Source organism: Balaenoptera borealis (assembly GCF_965194805.1).
Source record: "Balaenoptera borealis genome assembly, chromosome: 1".
Classification (NCBI taxonomy): domain Eukaryota; kingdom Metazoa; phylum Chordata; class Mammalia; order Artiodactyla; family Balaenopteridae; genus Balaenoptera; species Balaenoptera borealis.
The window spans coordinates 29,332,202-29,354,824 of NC_138860.1; the positions used below are offsets into that span (position 1 = coordinate 29,332,202).

General features: G+C 34.2%; 1 protein-coding gene and 1 long non-coding RNA gene across 26 annotated transcripts in view; one reads left to right on the top strand and one right to left on the bottom strand.

Moving 5' to 3' along the window:
- The window catches only part of CEP170 (centrosomal protein 170), a 145,434-nt gene extending 129,768 nt beyond the window's left edge, over nt 1-15,666 (top strand). For 17 of the 25 annotated variants that reach the window (XM_082340008.1, XM_082339997.1, XM_082339998.1 and 14 more), the window contains 6 exons: nt 1,793-1,970; nt 3,967-4,137; nt 6,947-7,035; nt 10,853-10,946; nt 11,704-11,755; nt 13,340-15,666. In XM_082340008.1, coding sequence (XP_082196134.1) covers nt 1,793-1,970; nt 3,967-4,137; nt 6,947-7,035; nt 10,853-10,946; nt 11,704-11,755; nt 13,340-13,629 — 874 coding nt within the window. In that variant the 3' untranslated portion in view covers nt 13,630-15,666. The remainder of the gene's footprint in view (nt 1-1,792; nt 1,971-3,966; nt 4,138-6,946; nt 7,036-10,852; nt 10,947-11,703; nt 11,756-13,339) is intronic. The other 8 variants (XM_082340019.1, XM_082340002.1, XM_082340005.1 and 5 more) reach the window with 3 other exon arrangements.
- The window catches only part of LOC309605611, an 867,207-nt gene that overhangs the window by 732,515 nt on the left and 112,069 nt on the right, over nt 1-22,623 (bottom strand). The gene's annotated exons all lie outside the window — the stretch shown is intronic.

A 22,623-nucleotide genomic window follows, 5' to 3' on the forward strand; every position in this document is an offset into this window, starting at 1 on the left:
CCTAGTTCATTTATTTTAGGAAATTACAAGAGTGGAATATTTTATCTAAGGAAACAGTTTACACCCATTCTCAAAAGAATTACATCAACAGTTAACAAGTTTTTAAAAATTATATGTGGAATGGTAATATGAGATATAGCGTGATGTATAGAAAGATCTGGTTACACCACTTACTGTTTGTGACCTTAACCGAAAAATAGTTGCATAACCTCTCCTGAGGCTGATTTTCCTCATCTACAAAACAAGATGATTAATACCTCTCTTACAAGGTGGTTGTAAGAATTAGAGTTGGTGAATATAAAGCTTCTTTATAATGGTTTTGATTATAATATAATGGTAAGTATTGGTTTTGATTATTTGAAAATATAATTCTAAGCTTCTGAAGCCGAGGACCCTGTCTGCTTATTCACCATTGCAGCCCTTAGGGCCTACCACAGTGACCAGATCAGTAAATATTTATTGGTAAATAAAAAGGAATTGACCACAGATTGCTTCTGTTGGGCCATAAGCTTCAACATAGCTTTTCTTTTTAAATCTGTAGTTAAGTTTTTATGCAATTACTGCATTCCTTGAAAGTCTTTCAAGCTCACATTTTGCATAAGTTAAAAAACTGTTACATTATGCTTTGGATTTTAGAGTTGGGAATCTTAAAACAGGTACTTTACAAATATTCTGTCATTCCAAAACCTTCCCTGTGGAAGTAGCCAAATAGAGATCATGTGCAGTGGATGCATAACTTAGAAAATGTTCAGTTATCACCAATAACAATTATTTAATTCTTCAATCCATGTAGCTAAAAATACAAATAAATGGCTTTATGGAAATAAGCTCTAAACCTGGAATCTGGCCCTGTCTTAGCTACTTTTAAGTTTTGTGGTCGTGAGCAAGCCAGTAATTTTCTCCGAAAATGTGTCTTTATTCATAATCAGATAAGTTCTACCTCACAAGCTCTACCTCTACCTTGTGACCCTCAAATGACATATTGTGTACTGTGAAGTATGGTATATGGTGTAAAATGCCATGCTGTGTCACAGTTCCTCACCTTGGTACTGTACACCCCTTGGGCTGTCTGGGGAAGCTTAGGGAGCTCTTCTCAGAAGAATGTTTCTGAATGCATAAACGTAAAATACTTAAAATGACAAAGAAATCCAATTATATTGAAATACAGTTATCAAAATATTTTTAAAGGTATATAGTAATATATGGTTCTCTGTTAACATACTAAATGGAATGTTATTGCTGTGGGTTTAATGAACTGCAGTAATTTTGAAATAGTGATGACTAAGTGTTTTGAGGTACTTGTAGCAACTGTAATGTGATTTTGCTGACAAAAATCAGCAGTATTGCTAATACCACTGTTGTTTATTGCTTGTATTTATAATTGAAAGAAATGCTAAGTTTCAGTTAGGAGAGTAGTAAAAATAAAGTTGTAATTGCTTTTCTCATTCAAGTTCATGGACTCCTTGAATTCTGTTCACCACCCCCAAGTTTAAGAACTCCTGTATAGTCATTAACAGTGTATTTTTAAAAGACATATCACTACTTCAGGTGTTTAACATGTATTTTTCAAAGTGACAACTTGTAGATGATGTGCAATTTAGTTTTATTAATTTTTGGAATTAAAGTTTAAGACTTTGAGTATCAAATAGTTAATAGCATGTCCAAAAAATCTTAAGTTTTGAGTATAAATCTTTAACTAAATATACAATTTATGTAACTGATTCTATCAAAATGATTGTTTCTAGACCTGTTATTTGAAAGTATTAAACTTCTTTTCTAAAATTATTGCCAGGATCAGCCAAGATCTTGCTCTCATTGCTCGGGAAATCAACGATGTAGCAGGAGAGATAGATTCAGTGACTTCATCAGGCACTGCCCCTAGTACCACAGTAAGCACTGCTGCCACCACCCCTGGCTCTGCCATAGACACTAGAGAAGAGGTAGGAGATCTTCATGGAGAAATGCATAAGGTTCTTTCTTTTCTTTATTTCTTTTGCTTTTAGCTTTTTGCTTAGTTTATTTTAGTTACGTCCACCCTTCCTGTTTGCATGAAGCTCTGCATTTTCCAACTTTGCTTTAACAAGTTTCTTTTATGTTTTTATAACAAAACTAGTAAAGGCTAACATTTTGTCTACTATTAGCATGAAGCTATAAAATTATTTAAAATAAGCACTTTGTAAAATATGAAAATAAACGGTATCTGAAAAGCAAACCCAAATTTGGTAAATGTATAAATAATAAATAGTTGTATAAAGTTTTTGTAAATTTTACATAGCTTCTTAACTAGGAGTTATCTCTAGTAGCAAAGAAAGAAAAATTCTACAGTTTTCACGACTTTAAATAATTCTGTTGATGAATATACACATGCATATGTATACACAAAGATTCTTCAAAAATTGAAATATACCTACACACACACTCAAATATGTGTATTCAGTTTTGAAACATTCTTGTGAACTCTGCAATGTAATTTAGCATATATAGACTATTGCCCTTCCAAAACCAGGGCCTCCTGCCCTCCCACTCCAGGGGGCACCATCTACATACATGGCTCCAGAAGGTGCCTTTAACATATAATATAAAAATAAGGTAGTCTGGCCATGTTGGCTCTCTTGATTTGGTGCAGAGATACAAACAAAAGATTGGCATTTTGAAAAATGAATTATAGTTTTATTAGGACAAAGCCACACTAATTTGTTTAATTATCATCTGGCAGTTTTATGCTACAACGTCAGAATTGAGTAGTCGGACAGAGGCTGTATGGCTGCAAAGCCTAAAATATTTATTATCTGGCCCTTTACAGAAAAAATTTGCCAGCCCGTAATATTGATGATTCATTCCACTCCCTTAATTTTATAAAATAATGTTCTCAATAGTAGCCAAAAATGGGTAGCCTTTTTGACAAATTTAATTCTGGTAAACTGTACTACTAAAATTTTCTTCAGTTGCTTTTTGTCACATTTATAATCTTATTCTTTAATGGTCATTTTTTGGTTGTTTTTTTTCCCCTTTATGTGTTGTCTAATTTGGTAAATGATGTTTCATCAACCTGTGTAGAGTTTTGTTACCACAGTGATCAATTGTAAATGTATATAAAAATCATTCTTATTGGTGAAGAACAAAAGAATCCTCTTGGTGGCAAGACATACACAATTCTTCTGGTACATTTTAAATGATGAAGATATTATTTTCACAGCTGTCTAACTAAATTTTACCTAACATGACTGTACATTCACTCAGACCCAGTAAAATTTTTCAAACATTTCATTGAGTAGACTTCCATTTTTTCCTTTTGGCTTTATTTCTTATTATTGTACTAGAGTTTATTCCTTCTTCAGTAAACCTGAGCTACTTTGTACTGTACGTGTATAATTTGCACTGTAGATGGCAGTATATCATTTGTACTGGAATATGTCATTTCTGTAACATAGCTAAAAGTTTATCTAAGACCAAAAAATACTTTGTGAATTAAAAAAACTTTTTTTCTTTTGTAAACTTAATTATAATTTGCAATTTATTTATCTGTGAAGAAATTTGGCACCTGGATTTGGGGAGAAAAAAAGGAAAAAACAAGATAGGAAACTAAAAGAAAAAGAAACATTATTTTACACAGGCAAGGCAATGTGAGTAAAATGAACTCCTTGTCCATCTACATGGCTCAGTTTTTTCTATTTACCATCTGTGTTTTCCATTTAGGGGAAACCTTATCCATGGAAGAATCAAATTTAACATAGTTACATATTTTGGATTTTGAAAATAAAATCAATGTAGATGAACATTTATTTTATAAAACAAACACCTTTGAAGTGCTTATAAAAAGAAAGTAATTGGTTTATTGAAGATATCATGTTTCTGTTACTACCTGAGAATGGAATAACTTCTGTCTAATTATAAAAACTATAATGGCAATATCTATATTTTTCCAAATTACTCTGTGCTCATAAGGATTTGCTTTTGTCCTATTAGTTAGTTGATCGTGTTTTTGATGAAAGCCTCAACTTCCGGAAGATCCCTCCATTAGTTCATTCTAAAACACCAGAAGGAAACAACTGTCGGTCTAGTGATCCAAGACCTCAACCAGCAGAGCCTCCTGATCACTTAACAATTACAAGGCGGAGAACCTGGAGCAGGGATGAAGTGAGTAAACCATAAACATTAACAAATGGCAGAGGAGGCATGCCCCATTGGTGGGAAAAAGATGAGAACTATTCAATATATAGGGCTGGGAAAAAAGTGCTTGTCCTTATGGGTAGAATGGAATTTCATCCTGACATCACATCAAGTACAAATAATTAACTCCAAATGAATTTAGTTCCTAAAGGGCAAAAGCAGAACTTTACAATTTTTTAGTAAAATATAGGTAAATATCTTGCAACATTGCAGTAGGGAATGATTTCTTAAAAGACACAAAAAGTTTTGACTTTAATAAAAGATTGATAAATTTGAGTATGTTAGAGGACTATGTGAAACATACAGGCAACAAGGGATTAGTATACAGAATATATCAGAACTCCTACAATCAATTTAAAAAGGCAAAAACAGCCCAATAGAAAAATCTGCAAATAACATGCACAGCATTTCACTGAAAATACCCAAGGCCTATGAAGAGATGTTCAACTTCATGAGTGTTCAGAGAAATACTTTTCCAAGACTGCAGTGAGATTATTTTATACTCATTCAATTGGCAACAAATAAAAGTCTTAAAATATTAAATGTTGGGGAAGATGTGGATACCTAAGATTTCTTATTGTTGCTAGTGAGGTTAAATTGGTCCAGTCACTTTGGCAAACAGTTTGACATTATTTCCTAAAGTTGAGCATAAACACAGCCCATTATCTAGTAGTTTTGCTGCTAGTGCATACCCTTTCCCATTGAGAGCAAAAGTCATGCAAAAGGATATTTATAATAGCAGTGTGGACAGTAACAAAACTTGGAAACAGTCTAAGTGTTTATATCTGAAGAAAATTGAATGTATTAACCGGTATGTGCAGAAATTGAACAATTTATGGAGTAATCAAAACAAATGAACTACAGCAACATGCCACAATGTGGATGAATTTTAGCAATAGAACATTAAATGAAAAAAGTAATTCTCAAAAGATTGTCTATAGTGTGTTTTGTTACAAATTAATAAAATAAAAATATATACTTAGGACAGAAATAGATCTAACAACTTATATAAAAAGGAAAGCAAGGGAATGATAAATGGGATTCAGGACATTGTTTACCTTGGGCGGAGGGAGACAGGGAGCTGCGATGGAAAAAACCTAGAGGTAGATTATAGCAGTTAGCTGTTTCTTTATAACAAACCACAAAAATCTCAGTGGCATAAAGCAATAGGCATTTATTTATCACACACCTGTGGGTTAACTGGTGGTACTGCTCAGCTGGACAATTAAAAGTTGTAGGTTGAGTTCAGGTTTGCTCCATGTGTCTCTCGTTGCTAAGACCACATCTGTGGATCACTAGATATACGAAACTGGAGGTAAAAGTTAGTATATAAGAATATATATGTTTGCAGTAGTACAGAGTAGAAAAAAATCTACCTGATGGAGAAGCACTGTAGCTAGTTCCATAGCTGCAATTATAATATGCTAGATGTTTTTAGAACACACTTTCTTTGTCCTGATAGTTGATAAGTTGCTCTTGGCTTCAGGGAAAGGGCCCATTCTCTAATCTTATTCATACTTACTTGTCCTAAGGTCTAGGAAGATAAATTCCTCTAAATGTAATAAAACTATAGAAGTTTATATTTTTAAAGAGAATGGAAACATTTAGATTGATATCTCATAGTTGATAATCAGAAAAAATTTTAATACATTGTGATACTGAACTCTATGACGTAGAAAAGAGAGATATCCTTTCTATGTTATAATCTACCTTAGACTATCCTGCCCTTTCTCACTCCTTCCTAATTAATATGTCTTCTACTCTTATTTGGCCTTTTTTCTCAAGGCTCACAAAATACCATTATGCTTATTTAGCCTTTCATTGTCTTTATGTTGCCTTTCACACCCTAAGTTACCTTTTATCCCTCACTAAATTCAAATACTTATCATACTGAAGTTCTGGTTTTCCATGATACTTTCCTTATTAATGCCACCGCTCACTGAACTCCCTTTCATTAGAATTCGTAAAGCAGTGAATCACAATTAGTACTTATTTACATTGTTTTTATAAAAATATTTAATAATATTTCCTGTATGTTGTTGTTATCTCCCCTACCAGTGTTTAAAGCATCTTAACATCCAAGGCCATATCTTATTTTCTGGATTTTTTTTTTTACAGAGTCTAGATATAGTTCTGACAATGTAAGGAACTGATTTTAGAACCCATATCTAGTCCCAAGTTCTGTCCTTTTTCTAGCATTCCACACTAGCTGTGCCTTTCATGGTTTAGCTCTTGGCAAACTACAGGATGCAGGCCAAATTCAGCCTACCACCTGGTTTTGTAAATAAAGTCTTATTATGACACAGCTGCTTTTGCTATAATGTAGCTGCTTTTGCTATAATGAGGTGCATAGTTGGGACAGAGACCATATGGCCCCAGTCTTCACTCTCTGGCCCTTTACAGAAGGGCCCTTTACACTGAAAGATAATAAATTACTTATATTTTCCCATTTATGATCATTTGAATTGGAAGCATGAGGGACAGGATCATGGTAGTAATTGAAGATTAGATAATATGGATTGTTTTTTGAAAGTTATATGATGAAAATAATATGGAAACTTGACAAGTTATTTAACAAAAAAGAACTCCTTTGTTAATATTTACTTTTCTTTCTCAATTTAGTTACACATTACTCTAATTAGATTCATTGATCTTTATTAAAATTAGCATAAATATTAAATGCCCCTAAATGTAGTGAGTTGTGACTAGTATTCTTGGTGGTTATCCAATAGAGCAGTACTATTTTAATGTCTGTTCTTTTCTTTTCATGTTTCAGGTCATGGGAGATAATCTGCTGCTGTCATCTGTCTTTCAGTTTTCTAGGAAGATAAGACAGTCCATAGATAAGACAGCTGGAAAGATCAGGTATTGTTGTATTACTCAAACATCCTTGCTTCTGTTACCATTTGTTCCACTTTCTGCAAGCCTGCTACCACAGCTTCTGGGAACTCGTGAACTCAATGGTACTGAACCTTACTGCTGCCACTAGCATGTTTCTTTCCTTTTTAGATATTATAGCTATATGCTAGATAGCACAAACGGAACAAAAAGAGAACAGATGTCCCAAATAATCAGCCCCTTGGTAACTGAGAGCTAACAGCTGTAATCACTTAGATTAATTTTATTAATAATCAGAAAAATTTGCTCTTCCACAAAATAATAGTAAGTATTTGAAATTAACAGAATTTTAGGGCATCTTTTATGAGACCTCAAACTTTAGTCTAGTTACAGCTTCCTCATCAGTAAAAAGAACAAAATGAGTACTCTTGTTAGACTCAGAAAATTTATGTTAAAAGGCCGTAGATAGTCAAAAACTAGATTTTCTAATGCCTTTGCTATTTATTTATGTTGAATTACAATAATTTTTTCAGTGTCTGACCCCTTCACTAGCCAGAGTCTTGTGTATAGGGACTGTGTTGTATTGAATTTTCTATTCCTCAATTCCCTCCATGAAGTATGTCCATTGTCATCTCTCATCATCCCCTAGCCCTCTCAACTGGACCCAGTTTTTGAGTGTCCAACACCTCTTCCATCCTTCAGGACGTAAATTCCATGGCAATATCTCTAAGAAACCTTCTCTGAATTTTCTCAAGTGCCTTTCCTACGGGTTCCCACAGTATCACATCCTATATTTCCCTTCTTACACTTATCCCAGTGAATTGTAATTACCTGCTTACTTGGCTGCCTTCTGCACTCAGTTGTGAGGGCATCAAAACAGTGCTGGACAAATAATGTGCAGTCAAAAAATCATTCAATCAGTTATTGAATTTGGAGACTTTATTCCCATATAAGATTCTGTTAATCGATGTTTATTTCATTAATTTAGTCCCTTGGTTAATAACCCTCCCATAATGCTCTAGTTTTAGGATATCCCTTTGGTGGAATTAAATTCAAAATGATAACAGTTATATATCACCTTCAACTACACTGAGTACTTGAGCCAAACTCAAGGGATGTCTCCTAGTATTAAATAGTAGGCATATGATTGGGCCCTAAAGGTTTGTTAATTCATGTGTAATAAGTAATTGATTAAGCTGACTTTTTTTTTTCCTACAAATTTCAGTTGGGCTTTACGCCAGGGAAGGGAGAGCTTCATTTGTCTCTGGGCACATGCTTGATTAGTAAATCATAGGAGGATGGTTTGTCATGTGAAGGAGAGCTCTCTTACTTGTGACAGAAGATGGGATCAGCAAACTTGGGAGTGATGTAGTCATTAAAGGAACACATACACAATACTCCACCTAAGATGATGTTAGAGCACTAATGACTTAATCACTGAGTACAATTAAAATGAAAGTAATGCACTCATTTATAAGCCCAATGAGAAATTAGAAAATGGTATTATTTATAAAGAGCCTGCAACTAATGTAATTTCTCTAAATCAGTTATAAACCTGAAAATGTGCACATTATTAATTTAGAAAGATCCAGTGAAAATATATTGTTATTATACCTTTTACTTCTTTGTAACATGATTTTAATAATAAAAATATGTTTTAAATAATAAAATAAATTTTAAAAATAAAAAGGGGTGGGGGCTTCCCTGGTGGCGCAGTGGTTGAGAATCTGCCTGCCAATGCAGGGGACACGGGTTCGAGCCCTGGTCTGGGAAGGTCCCACATGCCACGGAGCGACTAAGCCCGTGAGCCACAACTACTGAGCCTGCGCGTCTGGAGCCTGTGCTCCGCAACGGGAGAGGCCGCGACGGTGAGAGGCCCGTGCACTGCGATGAAGAGTGGCCCCCGCTCGCCACAACTGGAGAAAGCCCTCGCACAGAAACGAAGACCCAACACAGCCAAAAATAAATATAAATTAATTAATTAATAAAAAAAAAAAGATTAAAAACCTAAAAATGAACTAAGTTTTTAAAAAAATAAAAAGGGGTGATTGGGCTTAGATGGATTAGAAGTTGTGAATAGTAAAATACAGATGGTAAAGCAAAATGATGAAATTAAGACAAATCACATGTAGGTAGCAAAGACAGCTGCCTCCTCAAATAAATGAGCTAGAATGTAAGTTCCGTGAGAGTAGGGGTCTTTGTCTAAACATACAGTGACTAGAATGTACAATATTTGTTACTATTTGTTGATGAATGATTATTAAATTATTACTCTCTAGGAAATTAAGCTTCTTTAAAACTCATAGCTGTATGTGAAAATTGATAAGGGTAAACTTATCAATAAAGACATATTATCTTTAAGTTTTTTATCCCTTCAGTGGCTTAGAACTCTGGGGACATTTGTGTGTGTGTGTGTGAGTTAGGAACCTCAGGTGACAATTCTAAGACATTTTAAGCAAAGGTGAAATATGTATGGTTCAACAATTTGAAAAAGCACAAGCATTATACTCAGTAACCACCTTCTGGCAAAATTCACTGAATTTTCAGTGTGGCTAAGCACAGACTTTTTATATTGTATGAGTCCATTGTAATTCTAAGTTGGTCCATGAAATAGTCATTGTTTTCTTACTTTCACCAATCCTAATGCTGTAAGGACTCTTTTATAGAGCACATAATAATTTCTTATGCCTTAATATCATAGTCATTAGGATAACAGCTCTTAGATAGCTGGCAAGGATGTTTAGTCTTTTCGGTATAGAAATTTTAACAGTAGATCAGAAGAATATTCTTATATAGGATTCTGGAACCATTGTTGCCTTTTTAAGTATGGTTATTTGTAACTGTTGATGTTCCAGACTTGATTAGATGTTTATGAATTTCATGTTTTTAAATAAGTTGAACCTAGCGTATTGAACATTGAAGAAATACAAATAAAAATGTAATTTAGTTTACTACTTAAATACTGATCAGCTTCTAATAGTAATACTTTACTTTCTGGTACAGTGTTGGTTTTTATATAAGGCAGTTAAACTAGATTTCCAAGCCCAATGATGAAATTCAAATAGAAACTAAAAAGGTACCTAGTATTTACAGCTCTCTAAAGCTGCCGAATCATGTCTTCTAGACTGAAGAGAGAAGTATACCACATTTGAAAGACAATTCAAAATTTTGTGGTACTTTATTTTATAAGTTAAGATACTTGAAATTAATTTTGAACATAAGGATCTTTATTAGCAATTGTTTTTGTCAAAAGGATAGTGTCTTAACTCTTAATAGGTTATTATGTACAAATATACTAACAGGAATTAGGATTTTTAAAGAAAAGCAGCATAAGTACTCTAGTTTTCAACCTTTGAAATAATGTACACGCTTTGCTCAATCAATATGAAGCCTTTTCCTATTTAAAGAGGTCTTAACAGACACAGTTGTTTATACCTAATTCAACCTATTTTCATCTTATATTTGTACTGCATATGTTCTCTATGAATGAAGTTGTGTTTTATAAAAGGTGGTTATATGGTTAATTACAAGTATTAGATAAAATTTTGGGGTTATTCATCTACATTTGTTTTATATTTGGTTTTCAGTAAAGAATGAGATAAGTACTAAAGGGTTTATGTGTGTATTCATAACCAGTCAGTTACTTTATTAGTACAAATCTCTCACATAAATGAGTTTATTGGTAATGTTGGCTCAGTATTTAATTCACAGTTCGTGTTAACACTTAGTGTTTTTTTTTAATTCTTGTGTAGGTTTGAAAAGATACGTTGTTTTTGTATTATCATTAAAAATGTGACAAGTTTTTAAAATATGAAAAGTAAAATGCTTATTTTTTTATTTATAGAATATTATTTAAAGACAAAGATCGGAATTGGGATGAAATAGAAAGCAAGTTAAGAGCTGAAAGTGAAGTCCCTATTGTGAAAACCTCAAGCATGGTGTGATCATTTTTCTTGAATATTAAAACATTTTTTTAAAGTAAGGTTTTGTTTTCAGGGAATGATATGCTTATTTTTAAACTGTTGATTTACATTTATAAAAGAAGATGTAAGTGCACAAATTTGGGAAATTTTATGCCTTCAATTGTCTCTCACAGGGATTTAAAATGTTGACTGCTTCAAAGTTGCAGAGGGTATGGAGGAACCTTTTATGTTTCTCACTATTATACACTCTTGTTCTTGTAATAATTATATGTTATAAATAAGCAATTTTGAAATAGGAGCCAAACTCAAATATAAGTTGACATGAGTCATTTCTATTTACTTAATAGATTGCTTGTCTCCTCCTCAAGAATTTGTACAGATTTTTATTGTTCAGGAAGTCATCCTAAAACCGAGGTTGCAGTTTATACATTTTCCAAAGAAAATCCTTAAGCACCTTTACAAAGTTGTTGCAAGATTGATCAATACAAGTTTTTCAGAATCTTTGCTTATTATTATTATTATTATCTTGAACTTTTCATCTTCTGTCATTATCTCATTGAAAAAAAATCTGTTTCAACGTTAAAGATTTTAAAATTTGAATCTTGTTTACTGGATATCATGAATTATTTCATATCCTGTTGCTACAGATGTGGTGCCATGTCAATAATATTAAGGATTCCAAATAAGATTAGTGTGAGGTTCATTGCTTATCAAATCAAATAAAAATGTTTTAATTAAAGTAAGCTAATTTTTGTCATTGCTTTCCCTACAGGAGATTTCTTCTATCTTACAGGAACTAAAAAGAGTTGAAAAGCAGCTACAAGGTAAATTTACTACTGATTAAGTGTAAAGAGCTAACAGTTTGGGACAAGTACATTCTAAGTGGTATTTCTAAAATATTATTAAGTATTAGAACACTGTTTGATTAAGTGTAATGATGTATGGATAAAGATATAACGTTCTGCATATTCAAATTACTCAAAAAGAAAGTATTAAAACCAGTATAAATAATTAAAAATATAATAAAGTTAAATTCTAGGCACATAGGCTAGAAGTTATAATTCATAGTATTATATATAGTATCTATTATTTATATATAAATAATAGTATATGAAAAATATATAAAATATTAAAATGTGTATATGCAGCTGAAAATGCTTATTGACAGCATTGTTTACTTGATTTGATAATTCTTAAATTATATATATGGTATAACCCAAATGAACTTATGTTATAAATAATAATCATTTGGATAAACCACAAGAAATGAGTGCATATTGGACACAGGGACCGGAAGGAGGAGGTAGAGAAGAAAAAAAAAGAGACTGTTGGCCTCCTAAACTTCAACAGGGACATTGTTTTTGGTGTATGTCAGATCTTTATTTATGCCTATGTGTGTCTTGACCTGGAAGTCCCCAGTGGTACAACAAGCAGATTCCAGAGTCAGTTGCTAATTCTACTGTCTTTGTTGATTGAATTATCAGAGGCGTGATATGTTGGTCCTACTAAGTGATTCTTAACCTTTTTTTCAGCCTCAGCACACCTAAGGGTTATAATATAACCCCCATGAGGCAAAGTGGCTTGTTTACATGATTATTAGCTGGGAGGAGGGCGTATGCTTTTAAAAGGACCTCTTAAATAATTCTTGTATCTATGGTGCTTCTTTCTCCCAACTCCCCACTCTACCCAATGCCAAGTTGAAAAATCACTGTCCAAGATTTTCCCCTGTCCACGCAAGGATCTTTTGGATTGAAAGCTGGTTTTTATCTGGCCCTTCCCATGAGGTAGCAAGGTCTATTTGGCCTGCTGGGGCTGCCACGGGATATTAGTATCTGGGCTATGAGGGGAACTTTATGGCCCAGTGGTAACATATATACTTGTACATGGCTAATACCCTAGCACTCTCACCAGGATGAATGACAACATGCTGTGGTAGCACTCAGAGTGTGCTGATATTACTTTGGCCTCCTCAACTTTCAGGTTACTCTGAACAGCGTTTTAGCAACCAATCTCCAATTATCTGAGTAATAAATAAGGCCAGGAGTGTTTCTTTAAATCATAACCAATATTTTCATCATTCTCTTATAATGATTAAAGCATATTTCAAAAAGATCTTTCCTGAATTCCGTATCTCCAAATCCTAGTCTTCCAGCAGGCTCAGATGCCCATAAGTAGCCTACTCAAGGGACCATAGAAAGCTTTTAGGTTTTTATAATCTACAATATAGATCAGCCCCAGAATTCCTGAAAGTGGGGTTTTAAATATAGAATTGAAAGGATTAGCCAAATTTAAGCTCATATAAGCGTCAGTAATTGAAATATTATCCAAGTCATAAGCAATATTCATATCCAGGTTTAACTGTATCTGCAATTATATCTTTTTCCCTCTATTCCTTTTTTTTCTTTCAGCAATCAATGCTATGATTGACCCAGATGGAACTCTGGAAGCTCTGAACAACATGGGATTTTCCAGTGCTATCTTGCCATCTCCATCAAAACAGAAGTCCAGTCCTGTGAATAACCACAGCAGCCCGGGTCAGACACCGACACTTTGCCAACCAGAAGCTAGGGTTCTTCATCCTGCTGCTGTTTCAGTCTCAGCTGAATTTGAGAATGCCGAATCTGAGGCTGATTTCAGTATACATTTCAATAGGTTCAACCCTGATGGGGAAGAGGAAGATGTTACAGTACATGAATGACTTTCTCTTGCTTGTTAAAAATAATTACCTGTGGAATGACTAGGAATATTGGAAGCAGCATAGTGTTGACTTATACAAAATAAGAGAGCTTGGTCAACTACAATCTTGTTATCTCTGTCTTCTTAATTTTATTTATTTATTTTTTATCTATAATGTGGAGTCATAGTAATCCTTTCAAACCATATAGATAACCATTTGATGCACATAGAGGAAAAATCAGATTGTGACAGTTTCACATTTTGTGGTTTTATGATTTTCAAATTGAATTAGATAATTGCATTCTTTCCCTTCATAGATCTTTGTTTTTTTTCTTTAAGCCATGCTGTGACCTACAAGCAAACTAAATACCCAACATTTCTGACCCCCATGTATCCTGTGCCAAGCTGCTCCCTGAAATGGACTTCCTCTTCATCTGTACAGATTTGTTAAACACTTATATTTGCTTCTTAAATAATAGGATTTATATTAGTATTCATTACCATTGGATACAATGACATATTACTCTCCACAGTCAAACTGACCTTTCAAAACAGTCCTTCTTGTGTTCTAAAATTTTCCAACATATATGTGATTTATATAACTTTGTTGCTGCGTAAATTTTCTTGGGGTTTATGGAGATGAACTATTACGTTTGCACTAAGATTTGCTGGGAGTGGTAGGTGGGCATATCTATATGTCAGTAAGGACTAACCATCTTTTTTTTTTTTTTTTGTATATAGGATATGGATAACTGTATTTGTTTTAACCCCACAGTGTTTTACTCCAGTTTCAAAAAGATGAATTTGGCACTTTTTACCATTTTTTTTTAATGAAAGTAAGATTTTGTCTCATTTTAGGGCAAATAACTAGAAGGATTAAACTAGACAGATAGTTTGGGTGGAGTATATTTTTAAAACTAAGAACATGTATATTGGTCCTGTGTTACCAAGTTTATATGTGACAGTTGAAAAAATTTTTCCCTTGAAATGATCATGAAGTTAAAATTTTTGGCATTAGGAAACTTGGAGAACCAGTAGTCATAAGATTAGTGGATAGTTTCACTCCCAAGCAATGAGTTGCTTCTGTGTGTTTCCCTGTAGGACCCAGTAGTAAATCCTGTCTCAGTCGTGTACATTTATAAGGACCCTGCAAGGCGACAACGACCAAGGCTTTGGGCCTGTGCTAAACAGGAAGCTTATGAAAAGTGTCTTCTATAAACTTGTTTTTTCTCCTTCCAGTAAGTTCACATTTGGATAAGTTTAAAAAGAAAGTAATTATCTTTATGTTTCCAGAACACTATAATTTGGGTGTATCTTATTAATTCAGTTAAATATTATTAGTAGACCTTGACCCCATCAGTCTATAAAGGTTAAAACTGCAACTTTTGCAACTTTTATGAAATACTCTAATATTTCAGCAATAATCCTGTGCTACATTTGTTTTAAGAAAGTAGCTCTGTTCACTTCAAAACTTTACAGGATTTTTTAAAATCCTGTACTGTTGGGCCAGTTAAAGATGCAAAAAAACTGTTTTGTAGAGATGTAAAAACAAAAGTCTGTTGTATAATGGATCTCATATTTTTCTTTAAATTAAAAAAAAATAGGGTAAATGGACTGTTCTCCTTGTAAACCCAAATTCCCAATTCTGTCTAATAAAGGAAGACTGAAAAAATGATTTTAAAGAGCATGAATGGAAAGATACAATTGCTTTGAAGAAATAAGTGAAACATTAAAACAGGGTCAATCCATTTGAAGAAAAAGTATGACAAAGTAATCACCATTGTTTCCTCTTTGTTTAATGTTTGGGTACTGATTATATCAACATGGAAGTAGAAGGTAAGGAGTTGTTTAGGAAAATATTAGCATCTATTCTACTTACATTATCATTTAAGTGTTTACACAGTTTTGTTCAATTACAAACATTTGGCCTTTTACTATGTTATTTTTATTTTGTATGAATACATTATTCTCCTTATTTATTTTTGTTACCTTTATTACTTATGTTATTTTGTTATGCATTTACAACTCCATTTTTAAATAAAGTGTTTCTGGAACTTTATGCAGTTGATTGTACATTTTATTTCTTCTACCATCTGGATTGCTAATGCTTCATCAATTTATATAATAATTGTATATCATTTTCCAAGGTTTAGCAAAAGAAGAAATTCTTCAGTTTTAATTAATATGTGGTAACTGTAAAACTTCATACTATTTTGGGCTAAAGAAGAAAATATTTTCTTAGCAAATTATAGCAAATATAATTCTCTTAGCTTAATATTCTAATGTAATAGGTACATGCACAGCCTTTATTTTTAGCTGGCCTGGAGTCATCAGAAAGCTTTATGACAGTGATATATTTGGGGAACAAAGAAGAATTTAAAATACATCTTAAATTTAAGAACTATCCATTTGGACTCATTTTCTTTCATTGTATCATTCGTACCCAAGAGTCTTGAATATTTCCCTGTTAACAATAACAATAATGTTATTATTCAGCATTCTATCTCTCGGCCTGACCTTTTTAGGCTTTCCATAATGTGGCTCTTTTTTTATGTCAGTGTACACCTGATACAGACTCTCCACCATGAGTTCCTGACAGTCTGGAGCTTCCTCACCGCTCTGTGTACTGCTTCTTCCTCCCCTTCCTTCCTGCTTATGCACATTCCTTCCATTCTTCAGAGTCCCACCGACCTCTTCATAAAGCTTCCCTCACTTGACTGGGCCACAGCAAAGGGCTGTGCCACATACTTACATTTTCCCCTTCCCTTCCCGCCCTATATATACATGTGTTTCTTCCTTCTAAATTAATAATCTCTATTTCCTGGGTATACTGTATTTTAAAATGTCTGTGCTGTTTTGCTTCCTTCATCTGTCTTTGGTTTTGCTTGCCGTATATGTCTCTGCCTGACAGGATCGTAACTTTTGAAAGGAAACTAGACTTAGAAGCTTAGGCTCCAGACCCATTCCTCACTACCTAAAAATGTGTTTCTGTATCTTCTGATCTGCAGAATGAAAGCATCTTGATATCCAAGTCCCTTCTAATCCAAGTGGTCTATGACTGTGAAATGGTTCTCCTTCCTGTTTTTCTTCAGAAAACCTTCTCTGATTCCTTGCCCTACAGAATCTTCTCTTCATTGTGTTCTCATAACCCCTTGTTATAGCCCAGATCATATTTATTCAACTGTGTACTAAGTGCCTAACACATACATAGGCACTGAGGTTACTGTAGGTGAACAGAAGTAAATGATTGCCTTCACAGACCTTATATTCTAGAATAGGGAAACAGATGATAGAAACTAAAAATTAGTTAACTAAGTTGATGATGTCAGATGGAGGATCACATTCGCCCTTACCTCCCAGCGGATTGTTTACATAGCTTTCTCCCAGTAGACAGTTTCTTAAAAGTAAGTGCATACTGCTCAACAAATGATTCAATTAAATACTTTTTATTCAGGTTTCTGGGAACATTTTGTGGTCTGACTTCCAACCTCCCCTTTCCCCTTGGTTCCCCTGTTTGGTGTAGTTAGGCCCATAGTCTCTCTCTCTCTCTCTCTTTTTTTTTAATTTTTATTGGAGCATAGTTGATTTACAATGTTGTGTTAGTTTCAGGTGTACAGCAAAGTGAATCATTTCTACATATACCCACTCTTTTTTTAGATTCTTTTTCCATATAGGCCATTACAGAGTATTCAGTTCCCTGTGCTACACAGTAGGTTCTTATTATCTGTTTTATATATAGTAGGGTGTATATGTCATCCCCAACCTCCCAATTTGTCCCTGCCCCCCTTATCCCCTGATAACCATAAGTTTGTTTTCTACATCTGTGACTCTACTTCTGTTTTGTAAGTAAGTTCATTAGTACTATTTTTTTTAAGATTCCACATATAAGCAATATCATAAGATTTGTCTTTCTCAGTCTGACTTACTTCACTTAGTATGATAATCTCCAGGTCCATCCATGTTGCTACAAATGGCATTATTTTGTTCTTTTTTATGGCTGAGTAATATTCCATTGTATATATGTACCACATCTTCTTTATCCATTCCTCTATCGATGGACATTTAGGTTGTTTCCATGTCCTGGCTATTGTAAATAGTGCTACTATGAACATTGGGGTGTGTGTATCTTTTTGAATTTTGTTTTTCTCCAGGTATATGCCCAGTAGTGGGATTGCTGGGTCGTATGGTAGTTCTATTTTTAGTTTTTTAAGGAACCTCCATACTGTTCTCCATAGAGGCTGTACCAAGTTACATTCCCACCAACAGTGTAGGAGGGTTCCCTTTTCTCCACATCCCCTCCAGCATTTATTGTTTGTAGACTTTTTGATGATGGCCATTCTGACTGCTGTGAGGTGATATCTCATTGTAGTTTTGATTTGCACTTCTCTAATAATAAGTGATGTTGAGCATGTTTACATGTCCTTTTTGGCCATCTGTATGTCTTCTTTGGAGAAATGTCTATTTAGACCTTCCACCCATTGTTTGATTGGGTTGTTTGTTTCTTTAATATTGAGCTGCATGAGCTGTTTGTATATTTTGGAGATTAATCCCTTGTCAGTTGCTTCGTTTGCAAATATTTTCTCCCATTCTGAGGGTTGTCTTTTCGTTTTGTTCATGGTTTCCTTTGCTGTGCAAAAACTTTTAAGTTTAATTAGATCCCATTTGTTTATTTTTGTTTTTATTTTCATTACTCCAGGAGGTAGGTCATAAAAGATCTTGCTGTCATTTATGTCATAGAGTGTTCTGCCTATGTTTTCCTCTAAGAGTTTGATAGTATCTGGCCTTACATTTAGGTCTTTAATCCATTTTGAGTTTATTTTTGTGTGTGGTGTTAGGGAGTGTTCTAATTTCATTCTTTTACATGCAGCTGTCCAGTTTTTCCAGCACCACTTATTGAAGAGGCTGTCTTTTCTCCATTGTATATTCTTGCCTCCTTTATGAAAATAAGGTGACCATATGTGCGTGGGTTTATCTCTGGGCTTTCTATCCTGTTCCATTGATCTATATTTCTGTTTTTGTGCCAGTACCATACTGTCTTGATTACTGTAGCTATGTAATATAGTCTGAAGTCAGGGAGCCTGATCCCTCTAGCTCCATTTTTCTTTCTCAACATTTTCTTTCTCAAAGCCAATTGCTTTGGCTATTCAGGGTCTTTTGTGTTTCCATACAAATTGTGAAATTTTTTGTTCTAGTTCTGTGAAAAATGCCATTTGTAGTTTGATAGGGATTGCACTGAATCTGTAGATTGCTTTGGGTAGTATAGTCATTTTCACAATGTTGATTCTTCCGATCCAAGAACATGGTATATCTCTCCATCTGTTTGTATCATCTTTAACTTCTTTCATCAGTGTCTTATAGTTTTCTGCATACAGGTCTTTTGTCTACTTCGGTAGATTTATTCCTAGCTATTGTATTCTTTTTGTTGCAATGGTAAATGGGAGTGTTTCCTTAATTTCTCTTTCATATTTTTCATCATTAGTGTATAGGAATGCAAGAGATTTCTGTGCATTAATTTTGTATCCTGCTACATTACCAAATTCATTGATCAGCTCTAGTAGTTTTCTGGTAGAGTGTTTAGGATTCTCTGTGTACAGTATCATGTCATCTGCAAACAGTGACAGCTTTACTTCTTTTCCGATTTGGATTCCTTTTATTTCTTTTTCTTCTCTGATTGCTGTGGCTAACACTTCCAAAACTATGTTGAATAATAGTGGTGAGAGTGGGCAACCTTGTCTTGTTCCTGATCTTAGTGGAAATGGTTTCCGTTTTTCACCATTGAGAATGATGTTGGCTGTGGGTTTGTCATATATGGCCTTTATTATGTTGAGGAAAGTTCCCTCTATGCCTACTTTATGGAGGGTTTTTATCATAAATCGGTGTTGAATTTTGTCAAAGGCTTTTTCTGCATCTATTGAGATGATTATATGTTTTTTATCCTTCAATTTGTTAGTATGGTGTATCACATTGATTTGCGTATATTGAAGAATCATTCCATTCCTACAGTAAACCCCACTTGATCATGGTGTATGATCCTTTTAATGTGCTGTTGGATTCTGTTTGCTAGTATTTTGTTGAGGATTTTTGCATCTATGTTCATCAGTGATATTGGCCTGTAGTTTTCTTTCTTTGTGAAATCATTGTCTGGTTTTGATATCAGAGTGATGGGGGTCTCATAGAATGAGTTTGGGAGTGTTCCTCCCTCTGCTATACTTTGGAGGAGTTTGAGAAGGATAGGTGTTAGCTCTTCTCTAAATGTTTGATAGAATTAGCCTGTGAAGCCATCTGGTCCTAGACTTTTGTTTGTTGGAAGATTTTTAATCACAGTCTCAATTTCAGTGCTTGTGATTGGTCTGTTTATATTTTCTGTTTCTTCCTGGTTCTGTCTCAGAAGGTTGTGCTTTTCTAAGAGTTTGTCCATTTCTTCCAGGTTGTCCATTTTATTGGCATATAGTTGCTTGTAGTAATCCCTCATGATCCTTTGTATTTCTGCTATGTCAGTTGTTGCTTCTCCTTTTTCATTTCTATTTTTATTGATTTGAGTCCTCTTCCAATTTTCTTGATGAGTCTGGCTAATGGTTTATCAATTTTAGTTATCTTCTCAAAGAACTAGCTTTTAGTTTTATTGATCTTTGCTATTGTTTCCTTCATTTCTTTTTCATTTATTTCTGATCTAATCTTTATGATTTCTTTCCTTTTGCTAACTTTGGGGGTTTTTTGTTCTTCTTTCTCTAATTGCTTTAGGTGTAAGGTTAGGTTGTTTATTTGAAATGTTTCTTGTTTCTTAAGGTAGGATTGTTTTGCTATAAAATTCCCTCTTAGAACTACTTTTGCTGTATCCCATAGGTTTTGGGTCATTGTGTTTTCATTGTCATTTGTTTCTAGGTATTTTTTGATCTCCTCTTTTGATTTCTTCAGTGATCTCTTGGTTATTAAGTGGTGTACTGTTTTGCCTCCATTTGTTTGTGTTTTTTACAGATTTTTTTTCCTGTAATTGATATCTCGTCTCATAGCATTGTGCTTGGAAAAGATACTTGATATGATTTCAATTTTCTTAAATTTACCAAGGCTTGATTTGTGACCCAAAATATGATCTATCCTGGAGAATGTTACATGAGCACTTGAGAAGAAAGTTTATTCTGTTGTTTTTGGATGGAATGTCCTATAAATATCAATTAAGTCCATCTTGTTTAATGTATCATTTAAAGCTTGTGTTTCCTTATTTATTTTCATTTTGGATGATCTGTCCATTGGTGAAAGCGGGGTGTTAAAGTCCCCTACTATGACTGTGTTACTGTCGATTTCCCCTTTTATGGCTGTTAGCATTTGCCTTATGCATTGAGGTGCTCCTATGTTGGGTGTGTAAATATTTACAATTGTTATATCTTCTTCTTGGATTGATCCCTTGATCACTATGTAGTGTCCTTCTGTGTCTCTCGTAATAGTCTTTATTTTAAAGTCTATTTTGTCTGATATGAGAATTGCTACTGCAGCTTTCTTTTGATTTCCATTTGCATGGAATATCTTTTTCCATCCCCTCACTTTCAGTCTGTATGTGTCCCAGGTCTGAAGTGGGTCTGTTGTAGACAGCATATATATGGGTCTTGTTTTTGTATCCATTCAGCCAGTCTATGTCTTTTGGTTGGAGCATTTAATCCATTTACATTTAAGGTAATTATCGATATGTATGTTCCTATTACCATTTTCTTAATTGTTTTGGGTTTGTTATTGTAGGTCTTTTCCTTCTCTTGTGTTTCTTGCCTAGAGAAGTTCCCTTAGCATTTGTTGTAAAGCTGGTTTGGTTTTGCTGAATTCTCGTAGCTTTTGCTTGTCTGTAAAGGTTTTAATTTTTCTGTCAAATCTGAATGAGATCCTTGCTGGGTAGAGTAATCTTGGTTGTAGGTTTTTCCCTTTCATCACGTTCAATATGTCCTGCCAATCCCTTCTGACTTGCAGAGTTTCTGCTGAAACATCAGCTATTAACCTTATGGGGATTCCCTTGTATGTTATTTGTTGTTTTTCCCTTGCTGCTTTTAATATTTTTTTCTTTGTATTTAATTTTTGATAGTTTGATTAATATGTGTCTAGGCATGTTTCTCCTTGGATTTATCCTGTATGGGACTCTGCACTTACTGCACTTGATTAAGTATTTCCTCTCCTATGTTAGGAAGTTTTCAACTATAATCTCTTCAAATATTTTCTCAGTCCCTTTCTTTTTCTCTTCTTTTTCTGGGACCCCTATAATTCAAATGTTGGTGCTTTTACTGTTATCCCAGAGGTGTCTGAGACTGTCCTCAATTCTTTTCATTCTTTTTTCTTTATTCTGCCCTGCAGTAGTTATTTCCACTATTTTATCTTCCAGGTCACTTATGCATTCTTCTGCCTCAGCTATTCTGCTATTGATTCCTTCTAGAGAATTTTTAATTTCATTTATTGTGTTGTTCATCATTGTTTGTTTGCTCTTTAGTTCTTTTGGTCCTCGTTAAATGTTTCTTGTATTTTCTCCATCACATTTCCAAGATTTTAGATCATCTTTACTCTCATTACTCTGAATTCTTTTTCAGGTGGACTACCTATTTCCTCCTCATTTGTTTGGTCTGGTGGATTTTTACCTTGCTCCTTCATCTGCTGTGTGTTTCTCTATCTTCTCTTTTTGCTTAACTTACTGTGTCTGGAATCTCCTTTTTGCAGGCTGCAGGTTCGTAGTTCCTGTTGTTTTTGGTGTCTGCCCCCAGTGGCTAAGTTTGGTTAAGTGGATTGTGTAGGCTTCCTGTTGGAGGGGACTAGTGCCTGTGTTCTGGTGGATTAGGCTGGATCTTGTCTTTCTGGTGGGCAAGTCCACGTCCAGTGGTGTGTTTTGGGGTGTCTGTGACCTTATTATGATTTTAGGCAGCCTCTCTGCTAATGGATGGGGCTGTGTTCCTGTCTTGCTAGTTGTTCGGCATAGGGTGTTCAGCACTGTAGCTTGCTGGTCGTTGAGTGATGCTGGGTCTTAGCATTGAGATGGAGATCTCTGGGC